The sequence below is a fragment of the Polyodon spathula genome, chromosome 15 (genome assembly GCF_017654505.1).
Source record: "Polyodon spathula isolate WHYD16114869_AA chromosome 15, ASM1765450v1, whole genome shotgun sequence".
NCBI lineage: Eukaryota > Metazoa > Chordata > Actinopteri > Acipenseriformes > Polyodontidae > Polyodon > Polyodon spathula.
The window spans coordinates 21559484-21578740 of NC_054548.1; the positions used below are offsets into that span (position 1 = coordinate 21559484).

At 38.0% G+C, this 19257-nt stretch overlaps 1 protein-coding gene across 1 annotated transcript; it reads left to right on the forward strand.

Annotated features, from left to right (window-relative positions):
- Positions 1 to 333: 333 nt before the first annotated feature.
- si:ch211-214p13.7 lies at positions 334 to 7432 on the forward strand. The gene is made up of 4 exons (XM_041272612.1): positions 334 to 484; positions 2659 to 2681; positions 4650 to 4684; positions 6848 to 7432. Exons 1-4 carry the CDS (start codon positions 453 to 455, stop codon positions 7028 to 7030), a joined length of 273 nt encoding a protein of 90 aa, XP_041128546.1. The 5' UTR covers positions 334 to 452; the 3' UTR covers positions 7031 to 7432.
- The last annotated feature ends 11825 nt before the right edge of the window (positions 7433 to 19257 follow it).

The window sequence follows — 19257 nt, forward strand, 5'->3', positions numbered from 1 at the left end:
TTGCACATTGTTTGTTTTGCTATAGCTTTACTTTACAAAATTGGCACCCTAAATGAATGTAAACATGACTGGTAAAATCAACAAGGCAGCAAAATTAAACTGGGTGATTTGGCCTACTCTGAAAAGATGAACAATACAGTCCATCCAAACTAAGCCATAATTGAATACAAAACTTTCCAGTTGCAAAGGAGAAAACGCATGCAGTATGTGCTAGCGAAGTTAACAGGACTGTAACTAATACAAGTTTGAATTGCAAAATAAGCTGAAGAGTAGAGTGCAGGAAATGACAGGGCTTTATAAATACCCCATTGTGCAGCTGCCGCATCCGTGCAGCTTACGAGTCTTCTCACTGTTATCGCCTATCTATCAGCTGTGTACTCGATCTAATGTCAGGCTACACATGGTGTTGCTTTGCAAAGACATCACTGATGTACATTACTTCAGGTATATGAATGATGGGAAACTGCTATCACAAAAACAACAGGTTAGTGACCTCTTTTGTATAATGCTGCAGCTCACCTTGAATATTCCATATATGTTGGTATATCTTTAAACGTCTGGTATGGAATTTGAATTACAACGTGTGTTGTCTGTGGCCAGGATTTGGGTTCCTTTGTGTGAATGTATTGTCTGTCAACATGAGTATTTGTACTGTTGTTCTTTTTCCTTCCTATTTCGACTGACATTTTGTTCGTTTTTAGGAAAATTGGCCTGTTTCATAACAGAACCTCTAGAGTAAGTGTCAAACTCCAGTCCTCGAGGGCCACAGGGTCTTTTGGTTTTCATTTTAATGCAACTTCTCAATTAACATAGCCAGTAGATCAAATTATTTGTTCAGTTGGACATATTTAATGTTTTTCAAGGTCTTTTGCACATTACCTATAAAACATTTTGAGGCCTGGAGAGATGTTAAACTTGTGCAATTAATCAAATAATTAGACTAATGAAGTAATTGAGAGCCAGAAGACCCTGTAGCTCTCCAAGACCAGGGTTGGAGACCCCTGCTTTATACCATAATATAGATCACATCATTGTTGTAGCTTTTGAATTTGCATGCACATGATGCATAAGCCCATTTTTGATCCACAACAACAACACCTCACCTACACATGCAAAAACAAGTACATATATGTAAAAATATAGACATTCTACCAGCAATGTTGCTAGTGCACACATCGGCTGACAACTTTAACCACATTTAAACAAATTAGGCATTGCAAGTTAGACACATGCTCTGCAAATTTTATTAGTAAGAAAAAGGAAAGGGTAGAATAAACACCAGAATAAGAAGCTATTCTAAACCAAACAAAATGATTGAGGTGTGTCCAAAGTTTAAAAGTTTTAATTTATTCTACTGTTTGAAATATGTGTTTTAATTTATGTCATGTCAGAGAATTTAAATTGCCTAATTGGAGAGCCAAACGTTTGCCTTGTTTACTGGACACTGACGGTTTACAATGATGGCTTACCTTTTAAATTCCTAGCCATTCAGCTGCATGCCCAATAATTTATAAGGAGCAACTTTGCCACCCTTCTGAATTCTGCTCCATTTCATTAGTATTGGAATGGGAAATACTATCATGTATAGCAGGGAATTAAAGCAACCTTGATTCACAGCAGCTGTACAGTACAATATACTAGCCTGCCTCTTACTACTAGAAGACAGTTTTGCTGATCTAGTAGTCTGTGTTGCATACTCCCTGCCTACTTTTAACGTTCTATGACATTCGCAGATAAAGTCAGCACCAAAAGACAGAGAAAGGATAAAAAAAAACCCATTTAAGACCTTAGAACTTTGGATTATAATAGCAGTAGTTGTGGCAAATAATGACAAAATAACATGAAGAAAATGAGCAAAGACAAGATATCGACTGTACTTATTCTGTTGGTGTCTGTAAAAGTGGTAGTGGATATAGACAATGTGTTGAGATGAGAAATTTGAGAAACTATTGAGTTTAAGAAGGCCAGTCAAGGGGCATATTAGGCAAGCATCCATAACTTCACAATGCTTTATTAGAATGAATCAGACATGTATAAGATGCCACACATACACCGATGAAGGCAGTAGTCAAAACACTGCTTGACTTGGGTATGAAGCACAGCCCAGACTCCAATTTAAACCTGTTTTAGTGCTAACATGATGTTCATAGGAAACTATTAACACCATATTGATGGAAAATTAAAGGGTACATAAGGACCTTTTTATTTGATTGTGTTACATGTTTCGATGTGTTCCTACAACTGTTTAAATAAGGTGTGTATATTGTTCAATTTTTTTGTTTTACATTTTGACCACTTTTTAAAACTTTTAAATTGCATTCCCTGCCTCAAGATGGCTTTCCATGTACCCACATGGACCACTCAGAACTACATTTCCCATCATCCTACATTTCCCATCGTCCAAAATGTAAATAAATAAATTAAAACAATACACACACCTTATGTAAACAGTTTGTAGCAACACATGGCAACATGTACCAAAATCAAATAAAAAGGTCCTTATGTACTCTTTAACATTGCAGTAAATGCCAAAAACAACAGTGCATTGCATTGAAATAACAAGCATAAATAACAGGAACATTGTATTAAGGTAGTGCCTGTAAGCACCTGGTCACAAGATCGATGTTAATCCTTTCTCTTTTTTATTGTTTGGTTTAGGGATGGAAAGCAAGACGCACAAGGTATTTTTTTTTTTTTTTCATCAAATAACGTTACATTTACACTAGCTTTTGAAACTGCTGAAGCAATTTTTTTTTCATGTCGGGGTGCTACTCCATTGAAAAAAGCCAAGGCAATTTTATTAACAACACACATTTCAATATATCCTTTCTTAGCTTATCCAGTGCTTACTTTCTATTAAGACACTGCATTGTATTTCCTAGGCTCTAAATTAATAACATATGTGACAACAAATCAGGACCCCCCCCCCCCCCCCCCCCTCTCTCTCTCTCTCTCTCTCTCTCTCTCTCTCTCTCTATATAATATATATATATATATAATTTTGTATTACATTTAACATTACCTGGGCAACCGGAATTAGTTTTATAAAGGGAACAGTTTTTAGCCACCTATTATACTTTGGGAAGTTTAAACGTAATTCCGTTTATGTTTATTACATGGTTAGAAACCATCTATAATGCTTTATTAACACTCTCTAATGCATAGTTAACACTCTATATTAAGTGTATATTATGTATTTATAAAACATTAAGAAGCAGCACCTTAATATAAAGTGTTACCAAAAATCCTTTATTTTAAACAGGTCACACAAGATATAAAAACCATGACGTTTTGACTGTCTTTTATTTAAACAATCCCCTTGAGAAAGACAGCTTGTCAAAATAAGATTTTGCAGATTCACATTATTATTATTATTATTATTATTATTATTATTATTATTATTTATTATATATATTGTGTTTATGTGCGGATGGACGAAGGCCGTCCAACATGATTATTTATTATTTAAGGTGAAGGCGAAAAGCCATGTGTTTGTGTTTTTTTTTAATTTATTTAGAAAGCTCGTGCAGAAGGTAACCAGTGACCAGAGATGGTCATCTGTGTAAAAACCTGCAGCTTTCTGCGTTCCAGGAGAAGTATGTCAGAGGTGAGACGCGAGTCTAAATTAATAGAGAAACAATTACTAAATCTAAAATATACTTGTTTAGAATTGTTAGTGTTTGTTTCACTTTGTCCAGAGTGCCCTTTTATACAGGTGAACATCACCCAATTAGCAACAATTAATCAGTGAATTAACTCGGGAGATGGTCACCTTCTGCACAAGGTTTTTAAGTAAATAAACAAAACACAAACGCACTGCTTTTTGCCGCCATCTTAAATAATAAATAATCATGTCATTGGCTTTCATCCATTCGCACATAAACACAATATATTTATATACTACCAATACAGTACTAAACATTATGAATAATAATAATATAATAATAATAATAATAATATATAATAATAATAATAATAATAATATAAATAATAATATTTAATATGTAATATATTTTAACACAAGGGGGCAGGTGTACCCCGTGACTTTTACATTTATCATGTAAAATGAAATATAGATTATACTTGCAGTACCTAATTTCTCTGATTTAATATAAATAATAATAATAATAATAATAATAATAATAATAATAATAATAATAATAATAAGCCATTTTCTATTGTGTTTGTTAGTAATCAAACTTTCTGAATGACCTGGCAAATTTCCAGCTGTAGCGTCGTTTCTGTGATCGCTTCTGGTGCGCACTGTGTTTTTGTAGCGAATTTGTGGTGTTGCCCCAGTAAAAATCGTGTTGTGTCTGGTGTGTGCGGGCCTTTACGTCTAATTTGATTGATTTGCAAAATTGTGTCTTTGCTTGCCTTAATGTACTTCAATTCATCAAAACATGTGTTAGTGACCTAATTATAGTATTAACAAATTGTATGACTGTTGTTGTTGACAAAACAAACAAACAAAAAAAAAACTAAATTTCTTTCCAGAAACTGGTTATAACGGCAACACAAACTTCCTTTCTGAAATGTTTACTGAAACACATTGCTTACTTGACTGGAAAGCCTGTGGTTTTAGGCCTATCACTATGGACCTCAGAGTATCTAGTTTTTTGACGAGGACTCTATTTCTGTCATTTTAGGTCAAGAAGAAACATTGTATGCAAACGTGGCTGTTGTAAGTGTAAATTACCTTTCTCTTGTGGTATCCTTTTTTGACAAACAAGTGGGAAAACTATACAAATGTGGATATATTGAGTTGTTTAATTTAGGGTCAGTTACTTGGAGAATGATTTTAAATTGCATGTTAGAAACACACCTATTTATGCAGTGTATTTATACAAAAAACTATCAAGGCCTCTGCAGTACTCCCTTCCACTGGTTCTGCACACTTTTGAACGGCAAAGTGCAGAATGATGAACAAAGAATTAATCAGTACAATCTTCTCCTTTCATTTTTGCGTTAAATACTGACATTAGTACATGCTGCTTAACTGGTTTAGGACTCAGTGACCTACTTAAAATAATAATAATAAACTACTACAACCAAACATTTTATTCTTTCCAAAAAGAATTGCTATAATACAAAATATTTTCCCAAAACATCAGTAAGATCAGGATACTAATAAGGAACCCCACATGGAAAGTGCAGTTTGATTAGTTCTTGTGAAGTTTCTTCTGTATTGTGTTTGTTTGCAGATATGCTCTTAACTGCTAAAGGGTGGTCTGTAGATCAAAAGCTTAGAAGTCACGCATGAAATAGAAACTAAATAATCTTAGACAGAACGGTGACTGGGGACCATGCTAACACATACCTATTAAACAGCATACTAACAATAACAAATTAATATAAAATTATTAGAGTTATAAAACATATGCTGTTGTTTTTTCACTGAATATAATAATTAAAACTGGCATTAAAATAAAATACTTGTACAGCACAGATGATTCACATTTTTTTTTTTTAAATGGTTATGAATTTAGTGTAATTTAACTAAAAATGAATTGCAACATAAAGTTGAGGAAACGCAAAGCCACTTTATGGCTTGGAACTTGGTTTTGGGAAACACCAGCGGGACTTGGGTCAAATTAGGTCTGTTTGTCTCCTGGAAGCAGGTTACAGGCCACTGTTCCTGAAAAGGTGGCTTTGTGTTCCCTTAGCTTAAGACAAAACAATTTTGGTTAAGTAGGTATACTTGAAACAATTATGATAAGTAAATAAATGGAAACTATTTGGGCAATTTTACTTGAAATAGAATAATCTTTTTTTTTTTTTTTTTAATGGATAAAAAACCCAACAGTACTCATTCACAACCAAGAACATGATCATTGGCACAGATCCCTCTTTAGACAATTTGTGTTTCCATGTAGTATTCTTTGAGGGAGAGAAATCCTCAGTCCAAATGAAATGACCTCATTAATATTCAAATACAGTATATTTAAATGTTTCTATCAGAGTTCCAATTTGGCTTTGTATAATTAGTGATATTGTACAGCTTTTTTAAACTGGGTTTCCACAAAGTTTTTAGGTTGTGTTGAAGAACCGCAAGTGCAGCCTGCCTCATTTGGCCACCAAAAATATAATAAAGAGAAGGAAACAAAACAAAATTCCAAACATAGCATTACACAAATACAAAAAATAAAAGACAACCATTCCATAAGAAAGTGCTTGTTATATATATATATATATATATATATATATATATATATATATATATATATAAAAACCTACAATATACACGTACATATATAATATATAGATGACATGTTTTCCTACAGAAGCAGAGCTTGAGCAATTCAAAGCAATTCAGATAGTGCAAATAGCTCTTAGGGAATTCTAATATTTATTTATTTATTTATTTTTTGGTATCTGTGTAAGGATATGTCTGGGATTTTGTTTTGTTTTCTTTGTCAGCTGGAACGCAATACAGAAACATTTAAATGTACCCTCCTATGATTTGATATCAATCAGGTCACTTGAATTCTGGAGGAGAATTTCTCTCCCTAAAAGAATATTACAAGTAAACTCAAATTGCCTAAAAGGTACAACCAAAATAGCGTCAGTTGAATGTCTGAGTGTGAAATGTAAGAGAAATACCTTACATCCGGTGCAGCACAAGAATCTCTTATGGAGGGTTTTTGTCACAGTATGAAACTGTGGTTAACTTAGTGTCAAAGGAAACACTGACAATTGCAGAAGAAGTTTCTGTTTCGGTTTAACGACACAGAGCAACAGCAACAGCAAAGCAAGCACAGGAACTCTTTAACCTTACAGCAATATTGTTATTATGTGTAAATGAAGACATGCATTCATTTTTTGTTTTTCCTCTTTAAACTGAAAGGGGGAGACACCTGTGAATGAGGATGTTTTGTACTCTACCATTGATCATGTGGACCCTGCAAATTCTAGAAAGACAGTGGAGATGAGGGATAACTGTGACTATGCAGTTGTCAGTCTACCATCTGTCAAAAAACGAAACAGCAGTAATGAAGACTGTAATGAAGATTATGTTCTAATGGGTTAAATCTAGAATCCTAATATTGCATGTTTGTAAAGTATTTTAATATGATGAAATATTCAACACCTGAATGCAATAGATTTGTAAATAGGCCTATACCTAAACTTATATTTCATTATCTGGAAAATTCTATTTACTACTGTGCTACCTCAGCAAAACAGTATGTGCAGCATGAGGCTCTCTGTTTAGTTTTTACAAGCCAGCAGGAGTAGGCTGAACATTTAAAGTGGAGCACTATAATCTGAGAGTTGACAAAATGTTGTGTCGCATGTTTTAACTTTCCTGAGTTGTATACTGATGACATCTTGTGCCTTGGATTTTTTTTCTGCATACCAGTAATGTATGTACAAACTATATAATGTTTACTAGCTAGTATTATAAGCTATTAAATAATTTAAAAGTACTTTATAAACCCTGAATTTGCTTCTTCTTTTTTTTTTTTTTTAATCTGTTTATTACCCTATGATATGTGATCTATTTCTGCAGTCATTGATATTTGATAAGTATATTGATATTTGTTCTGTATATTTTTCATTGGGGTCTGTCTTTAGATGTACATAGATAATTTTAGCTACATTATGTTTAAATATGGCTGCTAATTTTGCTGTACTTTTAAAGGTACGGGGTAAGTCCAAAGGCAATGAAGACACAGACAAGCATATACTACAGATATGTTTACTGGTTTTATTACACATGTTGTGGTTCCCCAAATAGTTGCTAACTCCCTTCATACATACAGATACAGTGGATTGGCATACAAAGAATAAAAACCCTTCTTTATATACACATGTTTATTTATATATATAGCATTTTTTAATGTGCCACAAGAACATTAGAATTATGGTATTTTAGGACCTTTGTCAGTTCATAATCTCCCACCTACTGAGTTAGAGTTTCTCACTGAACAGCAAAAACTTTTTTTAAAAGCAGAATGGGCTAGATATCCAAATTTCCATTAGCATTTTCTTTGTCTAAAGAGATAAAAACACCATTTATAATTCTAAAACAAATGAGAAATACTACTCAAAAGCCACAAAACTAAGACTTGTTAGTTTCTGAGTTGGCAACTTAATTATGGGCATTTTAACTATATAAAAAAAAATCTGCTTATGATATTTTGCACTAACTAGCTTTAATAATCTAGCCCAGAGTTAGCTCGCCAGCCAGGGTGATTAAAATTAGAAGCCATTTGAAAGTCAGTAGTCAGAGAAGACTGGCTGCTTGTCTATATTTATCCCACGTGTTTAGTCAAACATCCTCATTGTGACCAGCTAGAATGCAGTATAAGCAGTGCTACAGCTTCTTAGAGAAACAGAAAACAGAAAATATGTTTGTTGCAGCCACCGTTTTCTTACAATCTCACTCAAGCTACCTGTCCATTCTCCTATAAAATAAATATTACTCAATAGATATGTGTCCACTGGTGGAGTTGTACTGTGTTGTAGTAAAATGCTGAGGTTTTGAATATGTAAAAAGTAGGTTGGGCAGGAGGTAATACAATGTGCAAATTAGGGTGGGGTGTTGACCTGTGATTAACATCAACTCATTTGCATACTGCTTTTTCTGTCACAGCTCCCAATTTAAGTGTAATAATCAAATCGTTGTTTAGACTTATTTTTGTCATCGCCCATGCCACAGTTTGGACTAGGGAAGTAAGACAAAGGGTTATTTCGTAATGATCTAAATATGACCACTCACATAAAACTGTACTTAACATTTCTGATTCAGGTTTAAAACATGATAACCTTTTTTTCTTCATGCTAGCAATGCAACTGTGTATATTGGGCCCTGTTCACAAAGCTTTAAGTTGTTATAAGAACTTTACAATTTGGTATTTAGTGCATTGTTTTTGAAGAAGCCAATAACAGCCTCTGGATTTTAAACTGTATTATGTGTACAAAAACAGACTTTGAAGAGCTTTCTTTAAATAACCCATGAGTTAAATTTGTCCAATGTAGAGAACAAAACCTGCTTTACTCACATAATACAAATTATTATTAATGAGTCATTTAGCAGACACTTTTATCCAAAGCGACTTGCAGAGACTAGGGGGTGAACTATGCATCACAACTTGCTCAGGGATTGGGCTGGAAACCTGGTAACAAACCCCTTTCTTTAACCACTGGACCATCAAGCCTCCTAAAGCAGATGGTTCTGTTTCTATTACCTCTATGAGAACATGGTGGTGATATTTAATATATCATAATAATAATAAAACACAATTTTAGGGTCAAGTTATACTTTATAAAGTTTGAGAACAAGAACAGGCCATTCGGTCCATCAAAGCCCGCCCCTTCTTAGCACACCATTTCGCCTACTGGGAGGAACTAGTATAAAAGCATAGGATCCAGTCTTTTTGTACATGTTCCAAGTGTTTAAGATCATATTACTTCACCTGAGAGGCTATTCCATGCATGTATAAAGTTATTACATTGGTAATTTGCACTGAGATCCATCTTGCCCCTACATTTGCATTTTTAACATCTAAGAGGAAAATCTCTAAGTAACCAACCAGCCAATATTGAAATAACCAGCCACTTATCCACCAAAGTCAGCGGTGGTATTGGCATCACCAACTACTTGTTCAAAATTTACAATTAATATTTTGAATTGTGTTTGGTAACTTTATATAGCAGTTTTAATTCTATAATAAAGCATGACAAAATAACATTGTGTGACGTTAACACCCTGTGATCAGAGAAGTGCACACAAGCACTGGAAATCCCCTTCATACAGTTTAAATTTGAAGACATTTCCTGAATGAATTTTGATGTGTTTTAAGGGGAAGGGAGAGGGGTTTCCAGTGAAGTGAACACTGTGAGGGTGATCAAGGAGATTTGCAGCTCTAAAGAAGAGTATTGTCCTCCATATATGTTCTCTGGAATAGAAAAATGATACATGTTTGTCAAGCATTTTACCAGTGGAAAGGGGACAGGTTCTAAAAATAAGGAAGGATTGTTAATATGGATATTGGCATGGGTGTTGGTGAATGTGATTTAACTTACAGTATTGTTTAATTAGTCCAGTAAAGGGTACCGCATATCCTTCTCTTTATCTAACTTGTACAATGACATACTTTGCATCACCTATATTATATTAATAACGTGCACAATGGCTTTACGACACAACATTACCTGTGGATTTCAATACAAAGTGCAACACTAATATGCTTCCCCACCTCATTTCAGAAAATCACACACGCTATCTTTTACTGCAAAATTCTGAATGTGATGTTATCTTACCAAAAGCTCAGATCTTCTGTATTTGCAATCAATTTCTAAACTGACTTACTTTGAAAAACATACTGGCATTTCAATCCAGTGCTGAGGTGCTTTATATGCATATGATTGTCTCCATAGTTACTGGTGGCTACTTTTACAGACTGTAGGGCAAAATGTGATTACCAATCATGTTTTACATTTTGTAATTTCTTTATTACCGTTTCTTTATTAATGCATAACAAAACACAAAATAATTTAATATAGATACCTACTTGGGGTCAACTTGATTTGTATTTTAAGAGAAATACGATGATGCAAACAGTATATATCAGAAAAAACCCTATGAAGACAAAAAGTACAATCCATTGCGACTCCTTTGATGAACCTGGCTCTGAAAGAACAGATTGAAATCCATTAATGCAAGCTAAGCTGAAAAATCGTAATGCTCTGAATAATTTATGTGACAAATAAAACAATATTATGGAAAGAAAACGCCTGGTGTGAAAAGCAAAGCAAATACTGGTAGTGATGTAATTACAGGCACAGTAATGGAAATACAGTATGAGTTCATACTGAAGCATTTCTTCAGAGATCACTCTTGTATGTACTCTGGTTACTTGAACACCCTCCAACTAAACCCCTCCCCATGTTAAATACTACTTTTTAGTAACAAAGTGTAGGTAAAGTGTAAATACATTAGGTACTGTACATGCAGGCATGTATTTTGAAAAGTTATTACATTATGTTACTTAAATTTCATTGGGATTTAATTAAACCTAAAGGTTAATGATGTGGTTCAGTTGAAAGACCTTTCAATTTTAAAACTAAGGAACATTGTAATTGTGATTACAATGTTCTTTAGTTTTAAGTTTTAAGTATCTATAATACATATTATTTATTTGATATTGTCTATTCATTAGAGTGATATTGTCTACTCATTAGAGAAATTCCACCTTTATCAGGTTTGCCGAATAATAATAATAATAATAATAATAATAATAATAATAATAATAATAATAATAATAATAATAATAATGTAAATCATATTTAATATACAATAGTAAACATACCTGTGCATCTGAATGGAATAGTGTAAGTTTGTGATTCATTCCAATATGGATGACTGACTATGCAGGTGACATTTCCCATAGATGTATTGTAAGGTATGATAAGCCTGCTTTCCACTGTAAAGGTACGATTCTGGTTGTAAGTGATCTTGTCAGTTACATTTCCATCTGATGACCATGATATGCTTGCATTTGGTCTCCCATTGGAAGCTTCACACACAGCCACGTCATGATTGTCATTGGGAGAATATTCAATTCTTCCACTTATCTCTGGTTGAACTTGAAAAATAATACATTTAACCATTAAAACATGATTATCATGGTATTTATAAAAACAACTTGTGTTTCCTTATTTCTACTTTAAGAAGTACATTTGTTTTGGGGAAATTTCTATTTAAAAATTTAACAGAAACAGCCCTTACGTGAATTGGGTAATAATATGTGCAACCAACTGACCTCCCCAATGTCTGAATCCACCGCATTCCCAGTGTATTGAATGGCCTTCGTTCAATTGTTATTTGCTTTATCTATCCAGGTGTCCTCTGAGTTGTGAGAGTTAGTAGAGCTCTTTGAAATGTTATTCTTACCTATGGCAGATACATTAAACAATATTTTGTGGCTCCCATGTTGGAAAGCTGTCTGACATGTGTAAATCCCTTCATATGTATATTTAAATGAGGGTATGTGCAGCTGTGATCTTCCTTCAGTTGTACTGATAAGTATTCTTCCATCATTACAAGTATTGACAGCAGGATCGCTATTGCTGTTTGCAATCCTGCACTTCATTTCATCCGTGTGCTTTAACTCCCAGGTATCAAATAGCATTGTGCTCCATGTTCGATTTGTGCAGCTCAGATTAATCTTCTCACCCAGCTTAATGCTGATGAACTCTTCATCTAGGGAAATTAAAATGACATTACTAATAATATTATAAAATCAAACAATGGTCAGATAATGTTAATGGAAGTTGTCTCACTCCATTCTCTTCCAGCAGCATATTGTAACAGTAAAACCTTCATTTAAAGACCGCTGATGCCATTGTTACACATTGATCAAGTTGAAAGTTTTACATAAAATCTAAATCAGAATTGCACAGTGCAATCATATTTTATTAAACTAAATACTATCCTTACCTTAAGTTTGGTTTCATGCAGCACATACATTATTAATTCACAGGGTGGAACAAGGCCACCTGCTGTGATGTTTTAGGACATAAAGTTAGTAACGAATAACAGATAAAAGAGGCTCTGTCCTTCAAAGGCCCTACACATATAAGAGGATATCCGTCATTGAGGAAACCCGACAAACAGGAGGGGGGTCACCCTCTCTGAGATGACCCGACAAACGAAGAGGGGTCACATATCTGAAATGACCCAACAAACGAAGAGCTTGCGAATCAGAAAGAAAGACATTGGTTAATAATATTAACACATAAATAGGTTCCGACTCTTCACTGGCCCAACATATACAGTAGGGGGGTTCCGTCGCTGAGGATACCCGACATACAAAGAAGGGCAATGTCGATCCCACCTACGCCTCCGCCACCTCCATCAGCAGGAGCAGAGCAGCAGGAGCTGCCTCTGCCTCCGCCACCTCCACCGCCAGGAGCAGAGCAGCAGGAGCTGCCTCTGTCTCCACCACCTCCACCAGCTGAGGGTGAATGCCTGCTGGGTCCTTGTCCACCAGCAGAGGGTGAATGCCTGATGGGTCTCCATCCACCAGCAGAGGTTGAATGCCTGCTGGGTCTCTGTCCACTAGCAGAGGATGAATGCCTGCTAGGTCCCCGATCGTCTGTCCGGAGAGGAGTAGAGTGACCTGGTTGTATGTTTCCATCCCCTTACGGACGGACAGGGAAGCAAGGGTTTCTCTCCCTTACGCTACAACCATGGACCAGGTCTGAGGTAGTCGTCATCGTACGGATGTCCTGACGGAGACGGAGGGTGGTAGGTGACGGTCCCCTAGGTGCTCGTCGGAAAACGAGAGAGGGGGGTTGTGGTCAGTCTTCCAGGTCCTAGATCTGAGACGTCCAGGAATTGGTCGGGAAGCATCTCGAACTTACCCACCTTTGGAAGCGGCGACGCCGTCACCGGCTCTCCACATCAGTTGGCCGTGGGAGCACGAATCCACGAATCGCCTTGGGATCCCTGGGGTAGTGCCTCGCACTTTCCGGGATCGCCGTCTCCACGCTCTTGATCAGGGGGAGAGGAGCAGAAGCTGCCTCTCCCTTCACCAGAAGGTCCAGGACTAGATGCTGGCAGTCCTCAGCAGCCCTTGCGTAGGCTGCTGAGGGAAGCACAGGGAAAAAACGCCCGGCCGCAGTGGCCGAGAGGTGCGCTAAAACCTGCACCCCAGCTTGTCCTGACTCCCCACACATCTTCGCCCAAAGATGCCTGCCTCACTTCGCCCAAGGATGCCTGCCTCGCTTTGCCCAAGGATGCCTGTCTGGCATCTCCTGGGGTTGCCTGTTGCTCCGCATCGCCTGGGGTTACCTGTTGCTCCGCATTGCCTAGGGTTGCCTGTTGCACCGCACCGCCTGGGGTTGCCTGTTCCTCCGGACGGCCTGGGATTTCCAGTTGCTCCGTATCGCCTGGGGTTGCCAGCCGCTCCACATCGCCTGGGGTCGCTGGAACTGCTTCGTCAGGGATCGCCGTCAGCTCTGCTTGGCCACAGGGGTCAGTGTGGCCGGAGCCCCACCAGAGGGAGCTGCCTGCTATGAAGAAGGGGGGAGAGGTCAGGAGACCACCTTTCCCCACAGCAATTTCGCTGCAGGAGTTCTGGGGGCTGGAGTCCCCCCAGAGGGAGCTGACGGCTATGAAGGGGGGAGAGGTCAGGAGACCACCTTCCCCTGCAGCAGTTTTGCTGCCGGAGATCTTGGGGGAGGTCTGGAGACCACCAACCCCAGCAGCTTTTCCGCTGCTTGACGTGCATTTCTGCTGCCAGTGGTACAGCGGGAGAAGAGATTTGCCCCACTGTCAGCACTTCTGCTGACAGCATGGCCAGTCGCAGCCTGGCTACTGGCAACATTGCCGCCCATCAACCCCTTAAAGTCCCTGTTCTTGGCCCAGGACTTTGAGCAAGACATTTGGAATTTTAAGGGGGAAGGTGGCCATTGAGGCAATGTGTGCTTTGCACAAGGGGGGGGGGGGGGGGGGGGGGGGGGGGGGTTGTATGTGGCAAAGTGCCCCACCCCTGTGTGTATTATGTGTTGTATGTTGTGTATTAATGTTGGTGTTTAGTCATTGGTACACAGGATATAAACGGGTCTGTGTAACACGAGTGTTTAAAATGTATATTTGTATTAGGCACGAGGATTGCATAGCACTTCACGTGCAAGTAAAATATAATTGCACGGGGAATTGCACTTTATTAATTCACGTGCAGTTGTACCGTGAGTCTCAGTACAGCTGCATAAAAGCAGCATGTTTTCACTCACTCGGGGTTGTGTGTTCGGTGAGTGGAGAACGGGATTGGAGACGGAGGTAATTGTAATAGATATAATAATAGAAGCTCACTGTGTTTTGTCTGTAAAGTCCGTTTTGTTTGTCTTTTTGTTTTGGCTATTAAGTGCAGTGTCCTGTGTCTTGTTTGTCTTACAACCTTTTATTTTCTGTCTGTCTGTTCATTATTAAATGCTGAGCGAGACCATTCGCTCAGCTTCACCAAACTCCACCTGATGTTTATTTCCTGGTTCCTGGTTTCTGGTCTGACGTCACCCACTGCAGCCGTCTTTGTGACACCAACATACGAAGAGGCTCGCGAACCAGAAAGAAAACAAAGTTTAGAAGATGTTAGAACACATAGAGCAGGGTGTTCCGCCTCTTCAAAAGCCCAACATAATAGAAGGGGGGTTCCATTGCTAAGGAGAGCTGACAAATAGGAGAGGGGTCATCGTCTTTGAGGAGACCCAACAAACAAGACAGGTTCCGCCTCTTGGGGCCCTCACACAAATAGAGGCATCAGAGCCTGAAAGAGAAGAAGACAAAGGATCATGCATGCTAAAGGAGGTGTTTGGCCGGGGGTCCCCTCTGACTCACGAAGAACCCTCCTCTATGAGGTAAATGAAGCGACACTTAACAAAGGGTCAGAATCACTAACCACTAGAATCACTAACGACTCAAAGGATGGACCCCTGGCTTCCCGTTGAACACGTTTAAGAAGAAAAAGAGAACCGCCAATGCATATAGAAAAGAAAAAGAGAGAAAACATTTAACACAAAAGAAAAACAACGTGACACAGGGGTTAGTATCTGTACCCTATTGACTATGTGAAGACCCTCTGCACAGTGGGAAGGAAAAACCCCCTTTATTTTATTTAATTTTATTTAATTTTATTTTAAAGAAGGAAACCTATGGTGGCCCAGGCAGAAACGTCGTCCACACTCCAATGGACAATGGACTAGCAATGGACTGATGGGCCGATGATATTTCGTGTGGTGAAAAAAAAAAGTAAACTTTGACTGCTGATAAGGTCCAGTGCCCCATATTTTTGATTAGGTGCTGGTTAATCTTTGCTCCTGCTGCTGAAGTGGCTGCCCCGATTCTGACTGAATGCAGAGTGTACAATTGAGGGGCAAAAGCTGCTCTGGAAACCAAAGCGGAGAGCTGAGAAGAAAACCAATGCCTTGAAAAAACAAACCCACTTGCATTGATGAATATGGGATCTGAAGGAGATTTAGGTTTACGTTCTGTAATGTGTTTCAGCATAGAAGAATATGGGCATAGAGGAGAGTCAATTTTGAAAGTTGAATACATTGTCCTTGCCGAAGCGGATCAGTGTTTGAAAGAGAATAAAACGAGAATCTAGAATATGAGTAAGGTCGCTGCAACGAATACACAGAGTGGGAAAACTGGAAAAAGCAGGGACTGAATATTCAGAGCATCTCAGAAAAAAAAATGCAGAAAGACATAATGCTCCTATTGTTAGGTCAACAACTGGAGAAAAGAAGCGTTGTCGGAGAATTGAAATCATGCTGCCAAGAATGTCAACAGAGATAGGCAAGTGAGTGGTAGAAGCAGCCAGTGAGCTTTTGGAAATTCCTCGCAGGAGGAGATAAATGGCTGGGATTGATAGTAAGGTTGGAGAAGAAATAGACATCAAGCGAAACTGGTGCTAAATTCCTGACAAATAGGTTTTAATTGTAACTGGTGCCAGGTGCAGAGAATCCTTTGTATATAAAAGCCATGATCCAATTCTGGTTGAAATAAGTAGGATTGATCCTATTTTGAGAGCAGAAGGTTACATAACAAGCAACCTGTAGAGTAAGAAGATTTGATAGAAGGAGTAAGTGCTGAAGCCATGTAATCTTGAGCTGAATTAAGTAGCTTATTGAAGGTTGGATTCAGTTGAAAATTAGATGGTTGAACTGAGGAGTTGCTGCTGGGGATGGCAGCGCTGTAGGAATCAATCTGTGAAATTGGATATCTGTAAACAAGAGCATCAGCTGCATTGTTACATATGCCCTATAGATGGCGAGCTTGTATTAGGAAATTGTTGGATACTGAAATCCGTACTAGCCACCACAGTAATTGCATGATGAGAAGGGTACTGGAACGGCCTTTATTTATAATACGAACTGTAGCTAAATTTATCGCAATAAAATAAGATTGATTTCTTGGACCAGAAAGGACCCCTAGCTGGGCTGCTGCAAGTATTGGGTAAATATCAAGAAACTGTAGATTTTAGCTGTGGAGATAGATTTTCAATTTCCAGGGCAATGTACTGGAAAACCATTCATTCTTTAAAAGACCTCCAAATCCAAAAGATGATGTGTCTGTAAACAAAGCCATGTCGTACGGAGCTGGAATTAAGTCGTCATAAAACATAGATAAGCCGTTCCAGTGTTGTATAAAGGCAGACCACATTTTTGCATCTTTCCTAGCTTCTGATGAAATATTTATGTAGGAGTCCAAGTTTCTTGGTGTTGATGCCAGAGCAAGTAAATGAGATATAACTGTCCTCGCTTAAGGAATAATGCTAATTGCAAAGTTGAAGTGACCCAGCAATGAAAGCAGAGCATGTTTTCTATTTTTTTTTCCCCTGACATTTTCAGAGTTGCTATGCCAATAGGAGTAATTCTAAAGACTGAAAAAGGAGGAGCTAAAAAAAGGGCCGACAATAAATCCTTTTTTAATTTCATTTTCAAAGAGAAATTGAACAGACTCTGGATCTTGATTAACAGAATGAAGATTTTTACTTTGAAACGAGGAAGAACGAATTTGGGTGAGACCGGTTGAAAACCTGTTTTTGAAATCTGTCAATTAAGTAATTGGAGAAATTGATATCCGGATGATTTTTTTAACAGACCCGACCTGCATTAGCTCTGAGGCTGCCGAAAATCTGGTTAAATTAATCTGGATTGAGTTTAGCCCAATTAATTAAATGATTGTCTGATGGCAATGTGGCTGCTGCTTTTGCTGAGAACGCTTTATGATATTCAAAGAACACAGTTCCTCTGTATCTGACAGACAATTCCACAATATAATACTAGTAGGAGTCTAATTCAGCTCTGAGGTTAGGATAAACGGAACACAGCACACCTCTAAATATGGAGAAAGCAAGGACGAATTCCCCCAATGTTAGATTTTTAATAATCTGGGATCTTGGATTTTAATGTAACTGACAGATCTCCGCAATCCACTACTCTGTGATCTAGTTAGTAAAGAAACAAGATTAATGTCCTTGCCTTCAATTATACTGCGCCAAATTTGCAGAGATATTGAATGTCACCTAGTTTTGGTTAGGGAGGAGGAAATCAAAAGCTAGAGCAGTGGTGATGTTGAAGACGGGAGGATCTACTGAAGGTGCCAATGATAGAGCGGAACCGGAAGCAACTGTAGCTGCGACTGGAGTAACTGTAGGAATAGAGGAGAAAACTGAGAGCTGGTGTTTGCTTCTCTTGTTCAATATTAGACACCCTTGTACCTAAATCACTCAGTTGGGTATTGACCGAGGATAATGATTCGGCAAATGGCTGCATAAAAGATTTGATCTCTTAAAAAATCAGTGAGTGCTCTTGTTGCATTGATCTGGCTGAAGCAGGTTCCTGCTGTTTTGAAATGCTGGCTGTCGGCATGAATTGTTCTGACGCAGACTACCTTCTGTCTGGTTGGGGTTGATGAACGGCTGAGCATAGCTGGGAAGCTTTTTTAGGAGGAAAAACAGGTTCTGCTGAGATGGATTTGCAATAGAGAATAAATAGAGATTCTCGATCGCTACCTGCACGAATCGTATTTCTGTTTTTAAGAAGGGACTTTTTAAGTTTATTTCAAGTCCAATCCTTCCAGTATAATCGCTCTGGAGGAGCATCCTGAGCCCAGAGTCGTTTAGAACGACAAAGATTAGATCCTTGGGAAGCTGGATTACTGACACAATCTTGGTTGGGAGGCAGCTGTTCGGATCTCACAGAGCCACTGAACGGAGACTGGAATGGAGGAGTGATTTGACCCTGATTTGAAGCTGCAGGGGAATGATCTGCTCCAGACAAAAAAATCCTGGGAGTCCTCTGAATCTGAAGAGAGTTCCTGTAAGTAATCCATTTTAACTGCTCTTTGCTGGTTTAACAAAAAAAAACTATGGGTCTTGCAGTCCGCTTTGGTTTACACCTGAACGGAAAACACAAGACAACTAGGAGGAGGAGACTAAGGTTTAAATTGAATAGATTTCATTGGTGGAAGAAGATGATAGGGCGCACAGTCCTAGTACACCCACTGAACCACACTGATAGGGTAACATGTATTGTGGCACACTCTGCTGGAGAGTAGTGTATTTAAGTATGCATTAAACATTGCAGTGCTGTCTCAGTTAGAACCTGTGCTTTATCAATTATCGCAAGTGTGATACTGCCTATTTACAGAGAATATGGAATGAATAATAACAAGAATTCAAATTTTTAGTAAAAAAAAAAAAAAAAAAAACCCTCAAGTGCTTTTGTGCCACAGATCCTAAT

Bases quoted from the DNA above. Each gene is read 5' to 3' on its own strand.
- si:ch211-214p13.7 (XM_041272612.1), top strand. From the start codon at position 453: ATGATGGGAAACTGCTATCACAAAAACAACAG. The intron at 2,682-4,649 runs GTATTTTTTTTT...CTGTCATTTTAG, and splicing joins TGGAAAGCAAGACGCACAAG to GTCAAGAAGAAACATTGTAT. The intron at 4,685-6,847 runs GTAAGTGTAAAT...TTAAACTGAAAG, and splicing joins TGTATGCAAACGTGGCTGTT to GGGGAGACACCTGTGAATGA.